Raw genomic sequence first — 15,668 nt, forward strand, 5'->3', positions numbered from 1 at the left:
CACACTTGGCTAATTTTTGTACTTTTAGTAGAAACGGTGTTTCACCATGTTAGCCAGGATGGTCTCAAACTCTTGACCTCGTGATCCACCCACCTTGGCCTCCCAAAGTGCTGGGATTACAGGTGTGAGCCACCGCGCACGGCCTATTTGTTACAATTAATGAGCCAATTCCACGATCACATAACCTTTGTTAACATCAACCAAAGTCCATGCTTGAGTCAGATTTACAGTTTTCCCCTCACGCCCCTTTTCTATTCCAGGATCCCACAACACAGTTTGCTGTCACCTCTCCTTACAGAGTCTGAACGGTGCCGAACTGTCAGCACCATCTGTCCGGTGAGTGACGGCTGTGAACTTAGTGTCCTGTTGAATGTGGAGAATCAAAGCAGGGTGAAAGGGACTGAGTCCAGTCCTGGGCCCTGTGTAGAGGGTGAGGTGGGGGGTGGTCATGCGTTCTTTGTCCCCCCAGAGGAAGGGCAGCAGATGGGGCCTCGCCTGGGTGCCCTGGTCTTTCTTTTTTCTCTCTCCTTTTTTTTTTTTTTTTGTCTATTTCAAGGTGCTTGTGTGTTTTTTTAATCCTGGGTAAAATACACGTGACACTGATCACTGTAACCATTTGTAAATGTGATGCAACCACTGTCACTATCTCCACCTAGAACATTTTCATCATCCCCAACACAACCTCTGCACCCATCAAACAATCACCCTCCCTTCGCCACTCACCCCAGCCCCTGGCAGCCTCTGTTCTACTTTCTCTCTCTATGAATTTGCCAGACAGAGAGGGGTGTTCGAGAGTCCCAGGTGCCTCATCGTGGAAGTGGAATCACACAGCATTTGTCCTTTTGTCTCTGGCTTGTTTCACTTGGCATCATGTCCTGAGGGTTCGTCCGTGTTGTAACGTGCCAGAATTCGTTTCTCTTATGGCTGAGTAAATATTCTAGTGTGTGTATGAGCCTATCGTGTGCGTCCATCCATCCGCAGACACATGGGCTGCCTGCCTCCACTTTTTGACTTGTGAATGGTGCAGCAGTGAGCATGGGTGTGCAAGCATCTGTTTTGTTGTTGTTGTTTTATTTTTTAAATAGAAACAGGGCTGGAGCCCAGGCTGGTCTTAACCTCCTGGACTCAATTGTCTTCCTACCTCAGCCTCCCAAAGTGCTGGGATGAGAGGCGTGAGCCACTGCACCCGGCCCAAGCAACTGTCTGTTTCCTTTTTTTTTTTTTTTGTATATGCCTATGGAGGAGACATGGCCAAACGGCTGCCCACAGGGCTGGTGCCTGTGTTTTTGTGTAATTCTTCCTGGGCTTCTCTGAGGGAGCAGAGCACCCCGCCCGAAGGGGACAGGGTCAGCAGGGTTCACTGGACCCCACAGCATCTGAGCCTGAACCGACGCCTCTCTCCTTGCTTTGCCAGGTCCCAGCATGCCTTCTGAGACCCCCCAGGCAGAAGTGGGGCCCACAGGCTGCCCCCACCTCTCAGGGCCACATTCGGCACAGGGGAGCCTGGAGAAGGGGCTCCCAGGGGATAAGGAAGCCAAGGAGCCCCTGTGGATCCGGCCCGATGCCCCGAGCAGGTGCACCTGGCAGCTGGGCCGGCCTGCCTCTGAGTCCCCGCATCACCACACTGTCCCGTAAGTCCTGCTTTTGATCACAAGAGGGTTGATCCATAACCTGCAGGGCAGGAGTTTGTTACCTGGATACCACACAGCCAGGAGGACATGAGGTGTGGCCCCCCTGTAGTCACTCTGGGTTGAGGAGCTGGGGGTGGGGGCATGCCGTGTAGATGAGGCTCTGAGGCCAAGGCCTCCTTACGCTGCAGCCGCAGCACCTAGGCCAGCGCCTGGCAAGACAGTGGATGCTCACAAGGTATTTCCGGAAAAAATAAATAAATAAATGTCCCCAGGTCACATGCTTTCCCCTGTCTGTGGCTGTGCACCTGCGTTCGCTGGAGGTGAGTGACCAGGATCCTGCCTGCACTCTCTTTTATTTTATTTTATTTTTTTGAGACACAAGCTGGAATGCAGTGGTGCAATCATGGCTTGCTGCAGCCTCAATCTCCCCCGATTAAGGGATCCTCCCACCTCAGCCCCCCAAGTAGCTGGGACTACGGGCGCCCACTGTCACGCCCAGCTAATTTTTGTATTTTTAGGAGAGACAGGGTTTCACCATGTTGACCGGGCTGGTCTTGAACTCCTGGGTTCAAGTGACCACCTGCCTTGGCCTCCCACAAGTGCTGGGATTACAGGCGTGAGCCACCGCGCCCGGCCCAGCCTGCACATTTCTGTTAACTCTACGTCATGGAGACTTCCCCTAGGCATTAAACATTTTTCCATAGTGGGCTGTTTTTCTGGTGGCACAGACTGTTTGGTGAAGAAGCCGTCATTTTGTAAGCCCTCTACTGGGTAGATAAACGTTTGCAGTTATCTCATTTTAAATAACTGCAGTAGAAAATACTACACATTCATTTAGCCAACGAGTCTTTCCTGAGCACCTTGTGCATTTGTGCCCTGCTCAAGGTGCAGAAGCTCTATCAGCAGAAAAGACAAATAAACAAAAATCCCTACCCCAGCACGAAACTGAAATCAAGCTCACTAAGCCTTAGGATTATATTTATTTCCTTAGTGTAATCTCCTTGGAGGAGAACAGATAGATCAAAGAATGTGCTTCTTAGATGTTTGATTCCTTTTTTTGTTTTGTTTTGTTTTGTTTTGTTTTTTTGGAGACAGAGTCTCGCTGTCGCCAGGCTGGAGTGCTAGTCACACAATCTCAGCTCACTGCAACTTCTGCCTCCCGGGTTCAAGAATTTTCCTACCTCAGCCTCCCTAGTAGCTGGGATTACAGGCACGTGCCAGCACGCCCAGCGGGTTTTTGTATTTTTAGTAGAGATGGGATTTCACCATGTTGTCCAGGCTGGTCTTGAACTCCTGACCTCCGGTGATCTGCCTGCCTCAGCCTCCCGAAGTGCAGGGATTATGATTCCTATTTTGTGTACACCACTACCTGCATTTATGGTTGTTGAGCTACAGTTCAGAACGGGTGGGGTGGCTGGGTGGAGCCACTCTCAGTGCAGCAATAGAAGAAGTGACAACTGACAAACCCAGAAGGTCTGAGAGTTGAACACACTCAGTGCTGGGAGCTCAGGAGGCCAAGCAGATGGGTGGGCAGCCAGGAGGATGGGCTCTTGCCCCCAAAACAAACCTGAGAGAGCAGTGGGTGAGAGGCCCGGTGAGGTCGGGAGTGGCTGCTGGGGGTAGGGTGGGCAGGGAAGACAGGCCGGATTCCTGAGGGCTCCGTGAGCTCTTAACTCTAGGGCGTGAGATGGAGACGATGCCCTCCAGGTTGTAAAATGGTGTTGCACCTGCACCTCACACAGGCCTCATTCATCCTCCGAAGACACCCCATCCTGAGATGCAGAGCCTACGCTGCTTGTCTCCAGTCAGAGGGCCCCCGAGAATAGCAGGGTTGCAGGGAGGTGCTGCAGAGGTGGGTGAGGTGTTGGGGCTTCATTCTAGGACAGTGTGGGGTGTCCTCCCAGGAGCCTCTTGGGCTGTGGAAGTGGGAGTCCTTGAGATAAGGGGCTCCAGAGCTATCCCTGCAAGTCGGATCTTTTATCTTCCTAAGTGCTCTGGGCCTGGCCCTGACCACCTCTAGAAACTTCTCAGGTAACTTCACAGCCACGGAGGCCCAGTGCTAAGTCAACACACCTGCTGCAGGGAGGCGGGCCTCTTCCTGCCTGGCTGGCCGGATGCCTGAACTGAGCTACTGAACTAACCCTCAGCGCTGTCACCCGGGGACTTGACTTTCCACCTGGCCCTGGCTCTCTGCACCCTGCCAAGCCTGGTTCCCTTCCGCCAAGAACTGCTTCCGGGGGAGCCTCCCTGGTCCTTGTACAGTTTGGGCACCTGGCAGGACTGCCCTCTGCTCCCTGGGAAGGGCGCGATTGGACTCCTCTTGGCGCCTGTTTGGGCCTTCAGGGCGGCTCTCCCTGCAAATGTGGCACTCCCTCCATGCCACAGGACCTCCGGGAGCTGGGTGCACCCCAGGTCTGAGGATCGCTTCCCGGGGGGCAGGCCCAAGGAGCCTGGCTGTTTCGCAGGTGCCTGTGCTGAGGAGGAGGCTCAGGGTCAGAGCCACGGGGTGTCACTGGAACTGCACGGGCAGCGGGGGTTGCAGGTCTGGACACCGCTGTGAACCATGCGTGTTCCCAGATGAGTTTGTGGTTAGCTTGTGCTTGGCACAGGTAGAAAGGGGGTGTCATCGGCCTCTCCCTGGGGGAGGATGGCAGGGGCATGAGGGCCGTTTAGGAAACCACCTGGACCAGGGTTTGAGGGTTTGCACAGCCAGATGCTGCAGGCAGAGCATCACAAGCCCAGCTGACAGCGCCTCGGCCCGGGCTCTGTGTCCGCCACGTGCCTGACATTTTCTGTGCAGGGCTAGGCATCCTGCAGCCGTTGTCCCTGGTCTAAGGAGTCTCTGCCCTGAGGTCAGCACTTCACTTTTTTGTCTCCTGTGGTCAGAAGCTGAGAGATGAAAGGAAATGAAATTCCCCAGTAAAGCCTTTCTGAAAAGATAGACCTAAATCTTTGTTTTGGAGTCAGTACTTGCTTATTTTAACTTTTTTATTTGGAAATAACTTACGACTCGCAAGAAGTTGCCAAAATAATAGGTCCTTTGTACCCTTCTCCCAGCTTCCCACTAACAACGTCTGCCACGACTGTAGGTTCATTTTCAAACCTGGGAAACTGACATTGGTACAAATAAACTACAGGCATTATTTGCTTTTTATAGGTTTTTAGGTCTAAGCATGTGTGTGTGTGTTTCAGGCATGTGTGTGTGGTGTGTATGTTTCAGGCATGTGTGTGTGTGTTTCAGGCATATGTGTAGTGTGTGTTTCAGGCGTGTGTATGGTGTGTGTGTTTCAGGCGTGTGTGTGTGGTGTGTGTGTTTCAGGCATATGTGTGTGGTGTGTGTGTGTTTCAGGCGTGTGTGTGTGTGTGTGTTTCAGGCGTGTGTGTGTGTGGTGTGTGTGTTTCAGGCATGTGTGTGTGGTGTGTGTGTGTTTCAGGCGTGTGTATGGTGTGTGTGTTTCAGGCACGTGTGTGTAGTGTGTGTGTGTTTCAGGCACGTGTATGTGGTGTGTGTGTTTCAGGTGTGTGTGTGGTGTGTTTCAGGCATGTGTGTGGGGTGTGTTTCAGACGTGTGTGTGTGTTTCAGGCGTATGTGTGGTGTGTGTGTGTGTTTCAGGCATGTGTGGTGTGTGTGTGTTTCAGGTTTATGTGTTTCAGGCGTGTGTGTGTGGTGTATGTGTGTTTCAGGCATGTGTGTGTAGTGTGTGTGTGTTTCAGGTGTGTGTGTATTTCAGGCGTGTGTGTGGTGTGTGTGTGTTTCAGGCATGTGTGTGTGGTATGTGTGTTTCAGGCATGTGTGTGTGGTGTGTGTGTTTCAGGCATGTGTGTGTGGTGTGTGTGTTTCAGGCATGTGTGTGGGGTGTGTTTCAGGCGTGTGTGTGTGTTTCAGGCATGTGTGGTGTATGTGTGTGTTTCAGGTTTATGTGTTTCAGGCGTGTGTGTGGTGTGTGTGTTTCAGGCGTGTGTGTGTGGTGTATGTGTGTGTGTGGTATATGTGTGTGTGGTGTGTGTGTGTTTCAGGCGTGTGTGTGTGGTGTGTGTGTGGTGTGTGTGTTTCAGGCGTGTGTGTGTGGTGTATGTGTGTTTCAGGCATGTGTGTGTGGTGTGTGTGTGGTGTGTGTGTGTGTGTGTGGTGTGTTAGGGGTATCTGTGTAGATTTGTGTAACAACCATCCAGATAAAGCCAGTTCTTTGATTGTTGATTTGTGTCAGACAATGGCCTTGGGCTGCCAGGGCTGGGACTATTTTGTTCTTTTCCTGAATAAATGTGGACTCCTCTGTTTCAGGGAAAAATCTCCAAAAATCTTGCCAGATATTCTGAAGAAAATTGGGGACACCCCTATGATCAGAATCAACAAGATTGGGAAGAAGTTCGGCCTGAAGTGTGAGCTCCGTGAGTGCCCTGGCTTTTGAGAGGGGCTTCCTCCATCCACGCTGGGCTCCGTGGGCCTGGGGGGTCCTGGGATGGGTCCCTTAGGCAAGGCCCCGGGATCAGAAAACACGCTGGTTAATGAGTGGCCGAGGTCATATCAGTTTAAGTTTGGGAAAAACACACAACAGGGCGTTGTGTCAGACGGTGACCAAAGTGGCTTCCCCGCTGATGGACCAGGGAACGAATAGGTGACCTTTGAACTGAGGCTGGAGTGGAAGGAGCGAGGGTGTGAAGAGCTGGGTGAGGGTCAAAGGCAGAAGCAAGCAGGTGGGGAGGTTCTGCGTCCTGCCTCCTAGAGAGACGCGGACGGGTCCTAGCACGAGCTGTGAGCCACCCACTGCCCAGGGAGCGGTTGCCTCTGTCTTGCCAGCTTCGTGGGGACAGACAGTTCAGCTCATCATTTATGAGACAGAGAATGGAAATTTGGAGGGTCTGTGGCTGGCCCCATCCTGGGTACACGGGGGTCACCTGAGGTCCGGTGTGAGCCCTCCAGGGAGGGGCAGTTCTTTGTAGGACGCAGTTTCCAGGCTCAAGAGGGTGGAAGAAATTCGTAAGGGTCGCTCTTCACCAGGAGCTCAGGGCCCTGGTAGACCTCAGCATCGTCACGGAGAAAGCTGTGGGTGCAGAGGCCTTGGGGACAAGGCGGGGACGGAATTTCATATTTCAGATGACCGAGGCCAAGGGAGTTCGCAGGGCGGCAGCACAGGTGCCGTGGAGAACCCTGAGACAGGGCCAGATGGAGGGGGTGCGGTTTGAGTGGGAAGGAGAGGGAACCAGTAACATGGCTTGGGACTTTTTCATCCTGAAATGCTGTCATGTCACAGCCGGGGGACCTGTGAGAGCTGGGGCAGGCGCTGGGGGAAGGAAGTCAGGGGTCGGTGCATTGGGAACTGATGGCAGATTCACAGGAGGGGCCTGCTGGGAGCCTGGCCCTCCTCTGCCCCTCTAGGGAAGGAATTCTCAGAGCTGCATCAGAGCAGCCCCTTTTACAGAGACCCCCAAGGCAGCAGGGCCGGCCCTGTGCTCATTTGTCAGACAGTAAGGACCCTTGGACGCAGCAAGCATGGCTGCCCGCAGTGCTACGTACAGGACGGCGTCTAAACTTGGCAGTTGCCCTCGAAGTAGGTTTGGGAACGCCTGTTTTACAGACAGACACACCGAGGGTCAGGTCGGTCACGTGGCTTGCCCGAGGCCACCCAGCTCTGATTTCTGCTTCGGAGCTGGCCCCCAGGCACTGGTGAGAAAGATCTCACTGAGGGCTTCACAGTATGGGACCCAGAGGGGTCCGGAAATGCAGACCTGCGGCGGGCCAGACCCCGGGAGTCCTCCCCACCACACAGCACCTCGGCCTGGCTCTAGGGGCAACACTTGTCTGGTGGTGGCTTTCAGAAGTTTTGAGGTGTTGCGGGCTGGTCCCAGGTCCCTCAAATCACATTTCATGTAGCCCAGTCTCTCTCTCTCTCTCTCTCTCTCTCTCTCTCTTAAAAACTAAATATTTTTAAGAGCTGGAGAGGGAGGGAGGACCTGCAATAAGAAAAGAAGTGCAGACCGGGCACGGTGGCTCATGCCTGTAATCCCAGCACTTTGAGGGGCTGAGGCGGGCGGATCACGAGGTCAGCAGATCAAGACCATCCTGGCTAATACGGTGAAACCCCGTCTCTACTAAAAATACAAAACAAATTAGCCGGGCGTGGTGGTGGCGCCTGTAGTCCCAGCTACTGGGGAGGCTGAGGCAGGAGAATGGCGTGAACCCGGGAGGCGGAGCTTGCAGTGAGCCAAGATCGCACCACTGCACTCCAGCCTGGGCAATAGAGCAAGACTCCGTCTCAAAAAAAAAAAAAAAGAAGGAACGACGTGCAAGTGAAGGCCTTGGTCTTGTGCGGGGACCGCGCAGGGAACCCTTTCCAGGGCAGGTGACGGCCCACAGGGGAAGGAGGACAATGGGAGGCTGTAGGGAGAGTTTGCAAGTCCCCATCCGATGGGGCTGGGATGTGGCCAGTGCCGTGGCTTCAGGACATCAAGCTGCTTTGGCAGGGGCTGCTGGGTATGGCTGGGCATGGGCGTAGGGGACCCAAATCCAGGCGCCCGCCTGCCACACGCCCAGCTTGTGGGTGGGGGGATGGGGTTTTCTGTGGTGCCCCTCTGTGAGGGCTGCTTATGCCTCTCTGGTTCCCACAGAGTTGCTCTGTGCCCCGCAGGGCTGGTAGGATGGGCTGCAGGGGGAGAAGCTCTGATGGGCGAGCGCCCAGGTGCAGGTGTAGGGGAGGTGAGTGGAGAGGTGGCAATTTTTCAGAACCCACAGGCCCCCAAGCCCATCCCCCATCCTGGGGTGTATCAGGTAATGGGGGGTGAGCAGGAATCACTGGGGGGCGGTCAGGGAATCTTCTCCTCTGTGATTCATCTCTGCCTCCCAGTGGCCAAGTGTGAATTCTTCAACGCGGGCGGGAGCGTGAAGGACCGCATCAGCCTGCGGATGATTGAGGATGCTGAGCGCGCCGGGACGCTGAAGCCCGGGGACACGATTATCGAGCCGACATCTGGGAACACCGGTGGGTGCCCGGCCCAGTAGGGGTGGCCAGGCTGGCTGTCCCCTACCCATGCTGAGCCTGCCGGAACCTGGGGGGGATGGCTGAGCTACACCTGCATGTGCTGGCCCACCCGGTCGCCTGCTCCCTGGCATCTCGCGCCCGCTGCCGGCGTGTGTCCCAGCCCAGCTCCCTCTGACCAGCTGTTGGGGCCAGTGCCGATGCTGTTGGGGCGATGGCACCTGGCAGTGCCTGGCACATGGACGAGCACCCAGAGTCTGCTGTTCCTGTGCCCATGTACCCGGCCGGGCCTGGAAGAACCGGATCTCCCGTCCTGCACTGCTCCCTCCTCCTCCTTGGCGTGTACCTTTTATTCCCGCCTCTGGCAGCCTCTCTTCCCCTGCACTTGAAGGCAGAAGCAGCTATGTTGGGCAATTTTGGAATCCCACAGAACCCTCTTCCCTGGGCCCTAGGGGAGCCGGCATCAGGGTGTGCCCCTATGTCCCAGGCAGGGGTGGGGCGGGACTTGGAGGGGCACCGGGCCCCTCTCATCCTCTCTGTGCCTTCAGGGATTGGGCTGGCCCTGACTGCAGCTGTAAGGGGCTATCGCTGCATCATCGTGATGCCGGAGAAGATGAGCTCGGAGAAGGTGTGTGGGCACAGCCAGGGGCGGGGTCATAGGGCAGGGGATGAGGGTGCCTGGGCCAGGCAAAAGGTGCAGGCCACCACCTTCCCTCCTGCAGGTGGATGTGCTGCGGGCCCTGGGGGCCGAGATTGTGAGGACGCCCACCAATGCCAGGTTTGACTCCCCAGAGTCACACGTGGGCGTGGCCTGGCGGCTGAAGAATGAAATCCCCAATTCTCACATCCTAGACCAGGTGAGGCGCCTGGGGCCTGGAGACGGGCATTCCCTAGGAGGGTCTCGGTCAGGGATGTGGGGGTGACTGAGGTGTCAGGGGCCAGCTCACAGGCTCTGCTCTCTTTCTATGCAGTACCGCAACGCCAGCAACCCCCTGGCTCACTACGACACCACCGCTGATGAGATCCTGCGGCAGTGTGACGGTGCGTCCCTCTGTCCATCTTGATTGCATTTATCCCTGGCTGCCTGGGAGTGTACAAATCTCTTGCCCTCTCCTTGGTGAACTCCTATTCACCCTTCAAAACCCAGCTCAAATGTTCCCTCTGTGAAATGCTATCTAGAGCATTTCTCTAGAACAGTTTCCTCCCTCCCTTGTGCCCTCTTGGCCTCTGCCTGTGCCTTACCTGTAACAATCTCTGCAGGTCTGCAGGGGCTCCTCCCACAGAGAATGTAGGGAGTGAGTCTGTTCAGGGCCCAGGCTGGTGCTGGGCTCACAGCTGGGACTTCAGCTGGGATCATGCCCTGACTCGGCATCAGATTCCTCTGCAGAACAGGGCTGGTGACATCTGCGATGAGTTCACTCTGTTACAGGCATGAGGCCGGCTCCTTGGGCCCTTTTCCAGGGTCTCGGTGCCAAGGCCTGTGGGGGTTGGTACTGATGTTTTCCCAAGAGATTCCTTTAGAGAGAAGTTGCCAGGAGGTTGGCGCCCTGGCTTCCTGTTGGGAATCCGGTGTTGGCATGGGCTGGAGCACACCCTCAGTCCATGCCCAGGAGCCAGGCTGTACGGTCCAGGCATTTGCTTGTTTGGGCTTTATGTGTGAGAACTCTCTGGTTTGGCAAAAGCAGTCCTGTCTCAGCATGGGTGCCCGAGCGGCTCCCCCTCACTGAGTCTTTCCCTGCCGTGGCTTGTCTGCCAGATGCCTGTGCTGGCCGCCAGCAGTGTAAGTGCCCAGCGAGTTTCTGAGCTGAAGCCTGAACGACTGATTCCATTTCCTGTGCCAATTCAGTTAACTCACTCACACCATGCAAACATCCAACAGCCCATGGAGGTGATTAATTCGCAGCCTCCCTCTGCCCGCCCTCAGCGCCTGCACCCCCGGACAGGGCCCTGTCTTTCTGCATCCAGCCAAGTGGGGGTTTTAGGGGCCGAGTGTCATTGAGCAAAGACTGGGCTGGGGTGCCCCAGGCTGCCTGTTTCTGAGGCTTTCACAGACCAAGGGCAGCAACGAGGGCTGCTCCAACTGGAGAAGAAGTCTTTCTTTTGAGCTTTTTGGTCACCCGCCGTGGTTTGGGCTGTGTGTGTTTTCAATGATTATTACTATGAGTGATGGGCTGGCCAGGCGAGGACCTGAGAATGTTATCCATCCACCAGGGAAGCTGGACATGCTGGTGGCTTCAGTGGGCACGGGTGGCACCATCACGGGCATTGCCAGGAAGCTGAAGGAGAAGTGTCCTGGATGCAGGGTGAGTGGTGTGACCGGGCCCGGGAGGGGCAGCGTGGAGTGGCCCCGACTTCTGAACTGAAAGCTCTCATTCCTCACCATCTGCTCAGCCCACTGTCTTCCGCGGTATTTCTACACTGCTTGGGAGGTGTTTGGAAAGACGGTGCTTGACAGATAAGGGACCAGCAGCTCGTGACCTGAAGGAGCTGGGGCTGGGTGCTCGCTCACTGGCCAGTGTCTTGGAGGGGCTTCCTGTGCTGAGTGGGGGGTTGGAGTTCCATCTAAGGGCTCTGAGAATCAGCCAGGAGCTCTAAGTCCTCTGGTCCTGAGTCTGCCCCTCGCCTGGGGTTTGAGGGAGCTGGGGGAGGGTTCCTGGACTCAGGGTTAAGAGCAGGTCTGAGGTGCCTAGAAAGGTCCCACTGATGAGACAAGAGTGTTATCTCCCTGTTGCTTGCCCTTGAAAAAGATATCACTGCCCAGCAATGCCCTTTGTCCCCGAAGGCTCTGGTGCTTTGCCGCAGGGTGGTCTGTCTGGGCTGTCCTGGGGGCCCTGCTCCGAGAAGCCCCCGGGGAGGTCAGTTCCTCCCAGACACCCGCTTTCACTTCTGAGTGCCCTGCACTGAACGTTTAGTCCAGACGAGGTCATTATCGCTTTAATACGTGGGGCCTGGGTTCCTGGGTTTCTCGTCCTGCCTGGGAGGCCGGGAACCGGCCACCACCCATGGGCAGAGTGTTAACAGGCGCTTGTTCACGGCGGTATTGGCCACTCCGATGATAGAATAGTCAGGCATGTCCAGCGGGGGCTTTTGCTGGCCCTGAGCCCTGAAGCCACGCGCTCTGCAGATCATCGGGGTGGATCCCGAAGGGTCCATCCTCGCGGAGCCCGAGGAGCTGAACCAGACAGAGCAGACAACCTACGAGGTGGAAGGGATCGGCTATGACTTCATCCCCACGGTGCTGGACAGGACGGTAGGTCGAGTCCGGAGCCCGGCCACAGTGCCAGTGCAGCCTGTAACTCACCCTCACACTGGAGAGCCTGGCTGATCCTGGGCCCCAACCGGCTCCTCCGCTGAGGGGAACAGAAGGGCAAGCCCCGGCACGCGTGGTGAGAAGCTGATCTCGCAGGTCGAGACAAAGTAACTGGGGGACGATGTCTGCACATGTGGCCTGACCTCACCAAGGGATGCAGCCCGGGTGGCACAGGCAGGGAGCAGGGAAAACGTGGGAAAATTAAGGCCCCAGAAAACTCTGTTAAGAGGCAAAAAGGTGGATTTGGCCTGAGTGAGAGCGGAGACCAAAGGGCCCCTGCAGGTCACACGGATGCTCAGTGGGGCTGGCGGGCAGTTTTACTGTCTGCAAAACGTGTTAGCACTGGAAGGTCTGTAGACGTGCCGATCCCAGAGGGAGAGGCTGGGGCGTGACCTCTGGGGTCCTGCTGCCTAGACACGGGGTCCACCACAAGGCTGTTCACCCCCTTGGCCACGTGGAAGCGGCTCCCACACTGATGGGCTGTGGGGGGTCCCACTCAGGTGGTGGACAAATGGTTCAAGAGTAACGACGAGGAGGCGTTCACCTTTGCCCGCATGCTCATCGCGCAGGAGGGGCTGCTGTGTGGTGAGTGAGTGGCAGGCACGGGGGTACGGGGATGGCAGAGATGGATGGGGGCACCGGGGATGGCTGGGGGCGCACCCTCTGCCAGCCACCAGCCTGCATGTGTAAGACAGCAGTTCTGAGGATTGTCACTGCTGCGGCCACGAGCCTCAGGTGTTATCTGTCTGCCTGGGTCCTCACCTGCCCAGTGTGGTCGCCTGCTCAGGTGAGGGCAGGAGGCCACGGGGCAGGGCTTTGAGGTGCCTTCCAGAATGTGTTTCTAGAACAAGGCTGAAGCTCTCATGGGACTTCCTGTTTCTAATCAAGCCCACCAGGGCCTCTGGAGCAGTGGCTCTGCACTGACGGGGCCCATGGCCAGGACTGGGTGCTGCGAGCACCCTGGAACAGCTGGGGAGGGGCTCTGGAGCCTGAGGCTGTCCAGGATCGACCCCACTCACCTTCCTCCCACCCCGTGCCCCTCCGCCCACCTGCTTGGGGGCTGGCAATGCCACTGACCAGCCACACAGGCAGCAGAGGCTGTAGGGACCACAGTTGATCTGGACATCTGGGGACTCAGAGAGCACACACCAGCTTCTAAAACCCAGGCAGGGACATATGAGGTTTTTACTTGTGCATTCCCTGTGTCATGTCACTTTGCAGGTGGTGACAGGGAAAGTGGAAGGAAACCAGCCCTTAGTGTGGGCAACAGCTGAGCCCCAAACTAGAGACTGGAAGCAAGTCTTGATTGAAAAACCATTTCCTAGCCAGGCGCGGTGGCTCATGCCTATAATCCCAGCACTTTGGGAGGTTGAGGCGGGCAGATCACCTGAGGTCAGGAGTTCGAGACCAGCCTGGCCAACATGGTGAAACCCCATCTCTACTAAAATACACACACAGAAAATTAGCCGGGCGTGGTGGTGCATGCCTGTAATCCCAGCTACTCAGGAGGCTGAGGCAGGAGAATTGCTTGAACCTGGGAGGTGGAGGTTGCAGTGAGCCGAGATCGTGCCACTGCACTCCAGCCTGGGCAACAGAGCAAAAACTCCATCTCAAAAAAAAAAAAAGAAAAGAAAAGAAAACCATTTCCCAGATGTGTCTGTCATCTGTCATGAAAGGTGTCTTGGTGCCCATAAACGCTGCGCTCTCCCTATCTTAGTCTCCCTGTTCCCCGTGTTGGTGGAGAAACAAGCCCCTGCCTTTGGGGCTGGAAAGCAGGTCTGTGGGCCCCGTTACAGAGGAGCGCGCCTCTCTTCCTGCGGGTGCTCCTGGTGCAGACTTAGACCTTCCCGACTGCTGTGTGCACCCTCAAACTAAGCCTGGAGAAGACGCCTCAGACTCTGACTTCAGGGATCCTAGGCACAGCTGGTGTCACCGTGAGCCTTGGTCTCTTGTTTATAAAGCAGAGCCCAGTGTGCAGTCAGGCAGCCTGCAGGCGTGGTGCTGCAGGCGAGGTGCTGGGGACTCCATCCTCAGGGCCAGGAGGTTTGCCAGGGGCCGCAGCCCCACCGCAGGCATTTTCCTGGCACCAGTGCCCACCCCAGCCTAGCAGGAGCCCCTTTTGCTCCCGGATCTTTTGTTTCCTGGGTGACGGTTTCGTTATGAAGCCCCGAGTGGACATGAAGACTCCATGGTGCACAAGGAGGAAGCCGATGCTCATGGAGAAGTGGGGTCCTCCCAGCCCCTCTCCCCGAGGCAGCCCCTCTTGACGGATCCTTCGGAGCGTGTCTGACATGCTCCCATGCATGCAGGTGCATGATTCATGCACCCGCGTGCACCCATGCGCACTCACCCTGGCGCGTCTGACTCGTGTGCACAATTCATGCACATGCGTGCACCCACACGCACGCACCTTGGTGCGTCCGACTCATGGCCCTCTCTGCAGGTGGCAGTGCTGGCAGCACAATGGCGGTGGCCGTGAAGGCCGCGCAGGAGCTGCAGGAGGGCCAGCGCTGCGTGGTCATTCTGCCCGACTCGGTGCGAAACTACATGTAAGACATGGCTTCCCTCCCAGGTCCCTGCTCCTCTCTGTCCTGCCACCCTTCCCTGGATGCCTCACCTGAGAGCCGGCAGCCAGAGCTGGGAGGGGAGGAAGCCAGTGGGGCCCTGTGAGCACTGCCTCCTCTCTCCTGCCCGGGTGCCCTCATGCTGTTGGGCTTCCCAGCCCCTTAATGCTGTGAAAATCAATGCACGTTCACAGGGACAGCCCTGATGGGAGGGGCATGGAAGGCCGTGGTTCCCTCTCTGTCCCTCCTGTCCGTCCCTCTCTGGTGTCTGACCCCTCACTGCTCTGGGGTGCGTGAGCTCCAAGGGGTAGCCCTGGCCACATGGACTGACGTCCTCTTGGGCCGGGCCCTGTGCCACCTCCTATCCACCCTGACTCCCTCTGCTGCTTCCCCCAAACTCCAGGCTGGGACCGAGTGCTGCCCGGGTGGCAAGAGCCCTGCTGCCCAGGTGGCAAGAGCCCTGCTGCCCTTGTGGCAAGAGCCCTGCTGCCCAGGTGGCAAGAGCCCTGCTGCCCTCGTGGCAAGAGCCCTGCTGCCCAGGTGGCCCCCTAGGACGTGCTGTGACTGTTTTGCCCAGAGGCCCCTCGGGCAGTAATGCCACAGACCTCGCTGGTCACCGGGCAGCCGGGCTGAGATGGGGCTGCTCTGCACCTGCTCTCTGGGGGTGGCACCAGGGCGGGTGTCTAGAGACCCCCATGCCTTGCCCCCTGCACCTGAAGGGTTTCCTCCATGGCCTGCAAGCTGCAGGGGCTACACAGCTCCCGAGAGCTCAGCTGCCCTTGGGGGGCCCAGGCCTGGCTGGTGGGTGCCCCCGGTTGGGTTCCCCGGTGTGGGGTGATTCACATCTGGTGCCCAGGGCCAAGTTGCCCTGTTCAGGGCTCCTGCCCACCCCCGTCAGTGCAAGAACACCATCTCCCCACACGCTTGGCCAGCTTGCCATGCGTGCCCGTGCGTGTGTGAGTGTGCGAGGGGCAAGCATGAGAGGACGTGTTTGTTTGAATGCCTGAGCGATGGCTGTGTGCATGCTCACACATGCTCACACACGCTTGTTGGCCATGGGGGGCAGAAAGTCCAGCCCACAGGCTTCCCCCTGGGACCTCCAGCCAGCACCTGGGGGTCTCTGCTGCACCAGTGAGGTCCAGGAGAGGGGCTGGGCAGGCAGTGCTGCCCCTCAGCATGGGTGGGGGCC

The 15,668-nt window shown here is 57.1% G+C and overlaps 2 protein-coding genes across 6 annotated transcripts in view; both read left to right on the forward strand.

Moving 5' to 3' along the window:
- CBS (cystathionine beta-synthase) overlaps positions 1 to 15,668 on the forward strand; it is a 28,199-nt gene that overhangs the window by 2,892 nt on the left and 9,639 nt on the right. For all 5 annotated transcript variants that reach the window (XM_050784440.1, XM_050784439.1, XM_050784443.1 and 2 more), the window contains exons 2-12: positions 261 to 336; positions 1,415 to 1,631; positions 5,914 to 6,020; positions 8,474 to 8,608; positions 9,154 to 9,233; positions 9,328 to 9,462; positions 9,577 to 9,646; positions 10,817 to 10,908; positions 11,730 to 11,855; positions 12,416 to 12,500; positions 14,359 to 14,464. In XM_050784440.1, coding sequence (XP_050640397.1) covers positions 1,423 to 1,631; positions 5,914 to 6,020; positions 8,474 to 8,608; positions 9,154 to 9,233; positions 9,328 to 9,462; positions 9,577 to 9,646; positions 10,817 to 10,908; positions 11,730 to 11,855; positions 12,416 to 12,500; positions 14,359 to 14,464 — 1,145 coding nt within the window. In that variant the 5' untranslated portion in view covers positions 261 to 336; positions 1,415 to 1,422. The remainder of the gene's footprint in view (positions 1 to 260; positions 337 to 1,414; positions 1,632 to 5,913; positions 6,021 to 8,473; positions 8,609 to 9,153; positions 9,234 to 9,327; positions 9,463 to 9,576; positions 9,647 to 10,816; positions 10,909 to 11,729; positions 11,856 to 12,415; positions 12,501 to 14,358; positions 14,465 to 15,668) is intronic.
- Positions 14,472 to 15,665, forward strand: LOC126950648 (uncharacterized). Its single transcript, XM_050784501.1, has 2 exons — positions 14,472 to 14,973; positions 15,020 to 15,665. The coding sequence occupies exons 1-2, from the start codon at positions 14,685 to 14,687 to the stop codon at positions 15,484 to 15,486; spliced, it is 756 nt and encodes a 251-aa protein (XP_050640458.1). The 5' UTR covers positions 14,472 to 14,684; the 3' UTR covers positions 15,487 to 15,665.

The sequence above is a fragment of the Macaca thibetana genome, chromosome 3 (genome assembly GCF_024542745.1).
Source record: "Macaca thibetana thibetana isolate TM-01 chromosome 3, ASM2454274v1, whole genome shotgun sequence".
In the NCBI taxonomy this organism is placed as follows: Eukaryota; Metazoa; Chordata; class Mammalia; order Primates; family Cercopithecidae; genus Macaca; species Macaca thibetana.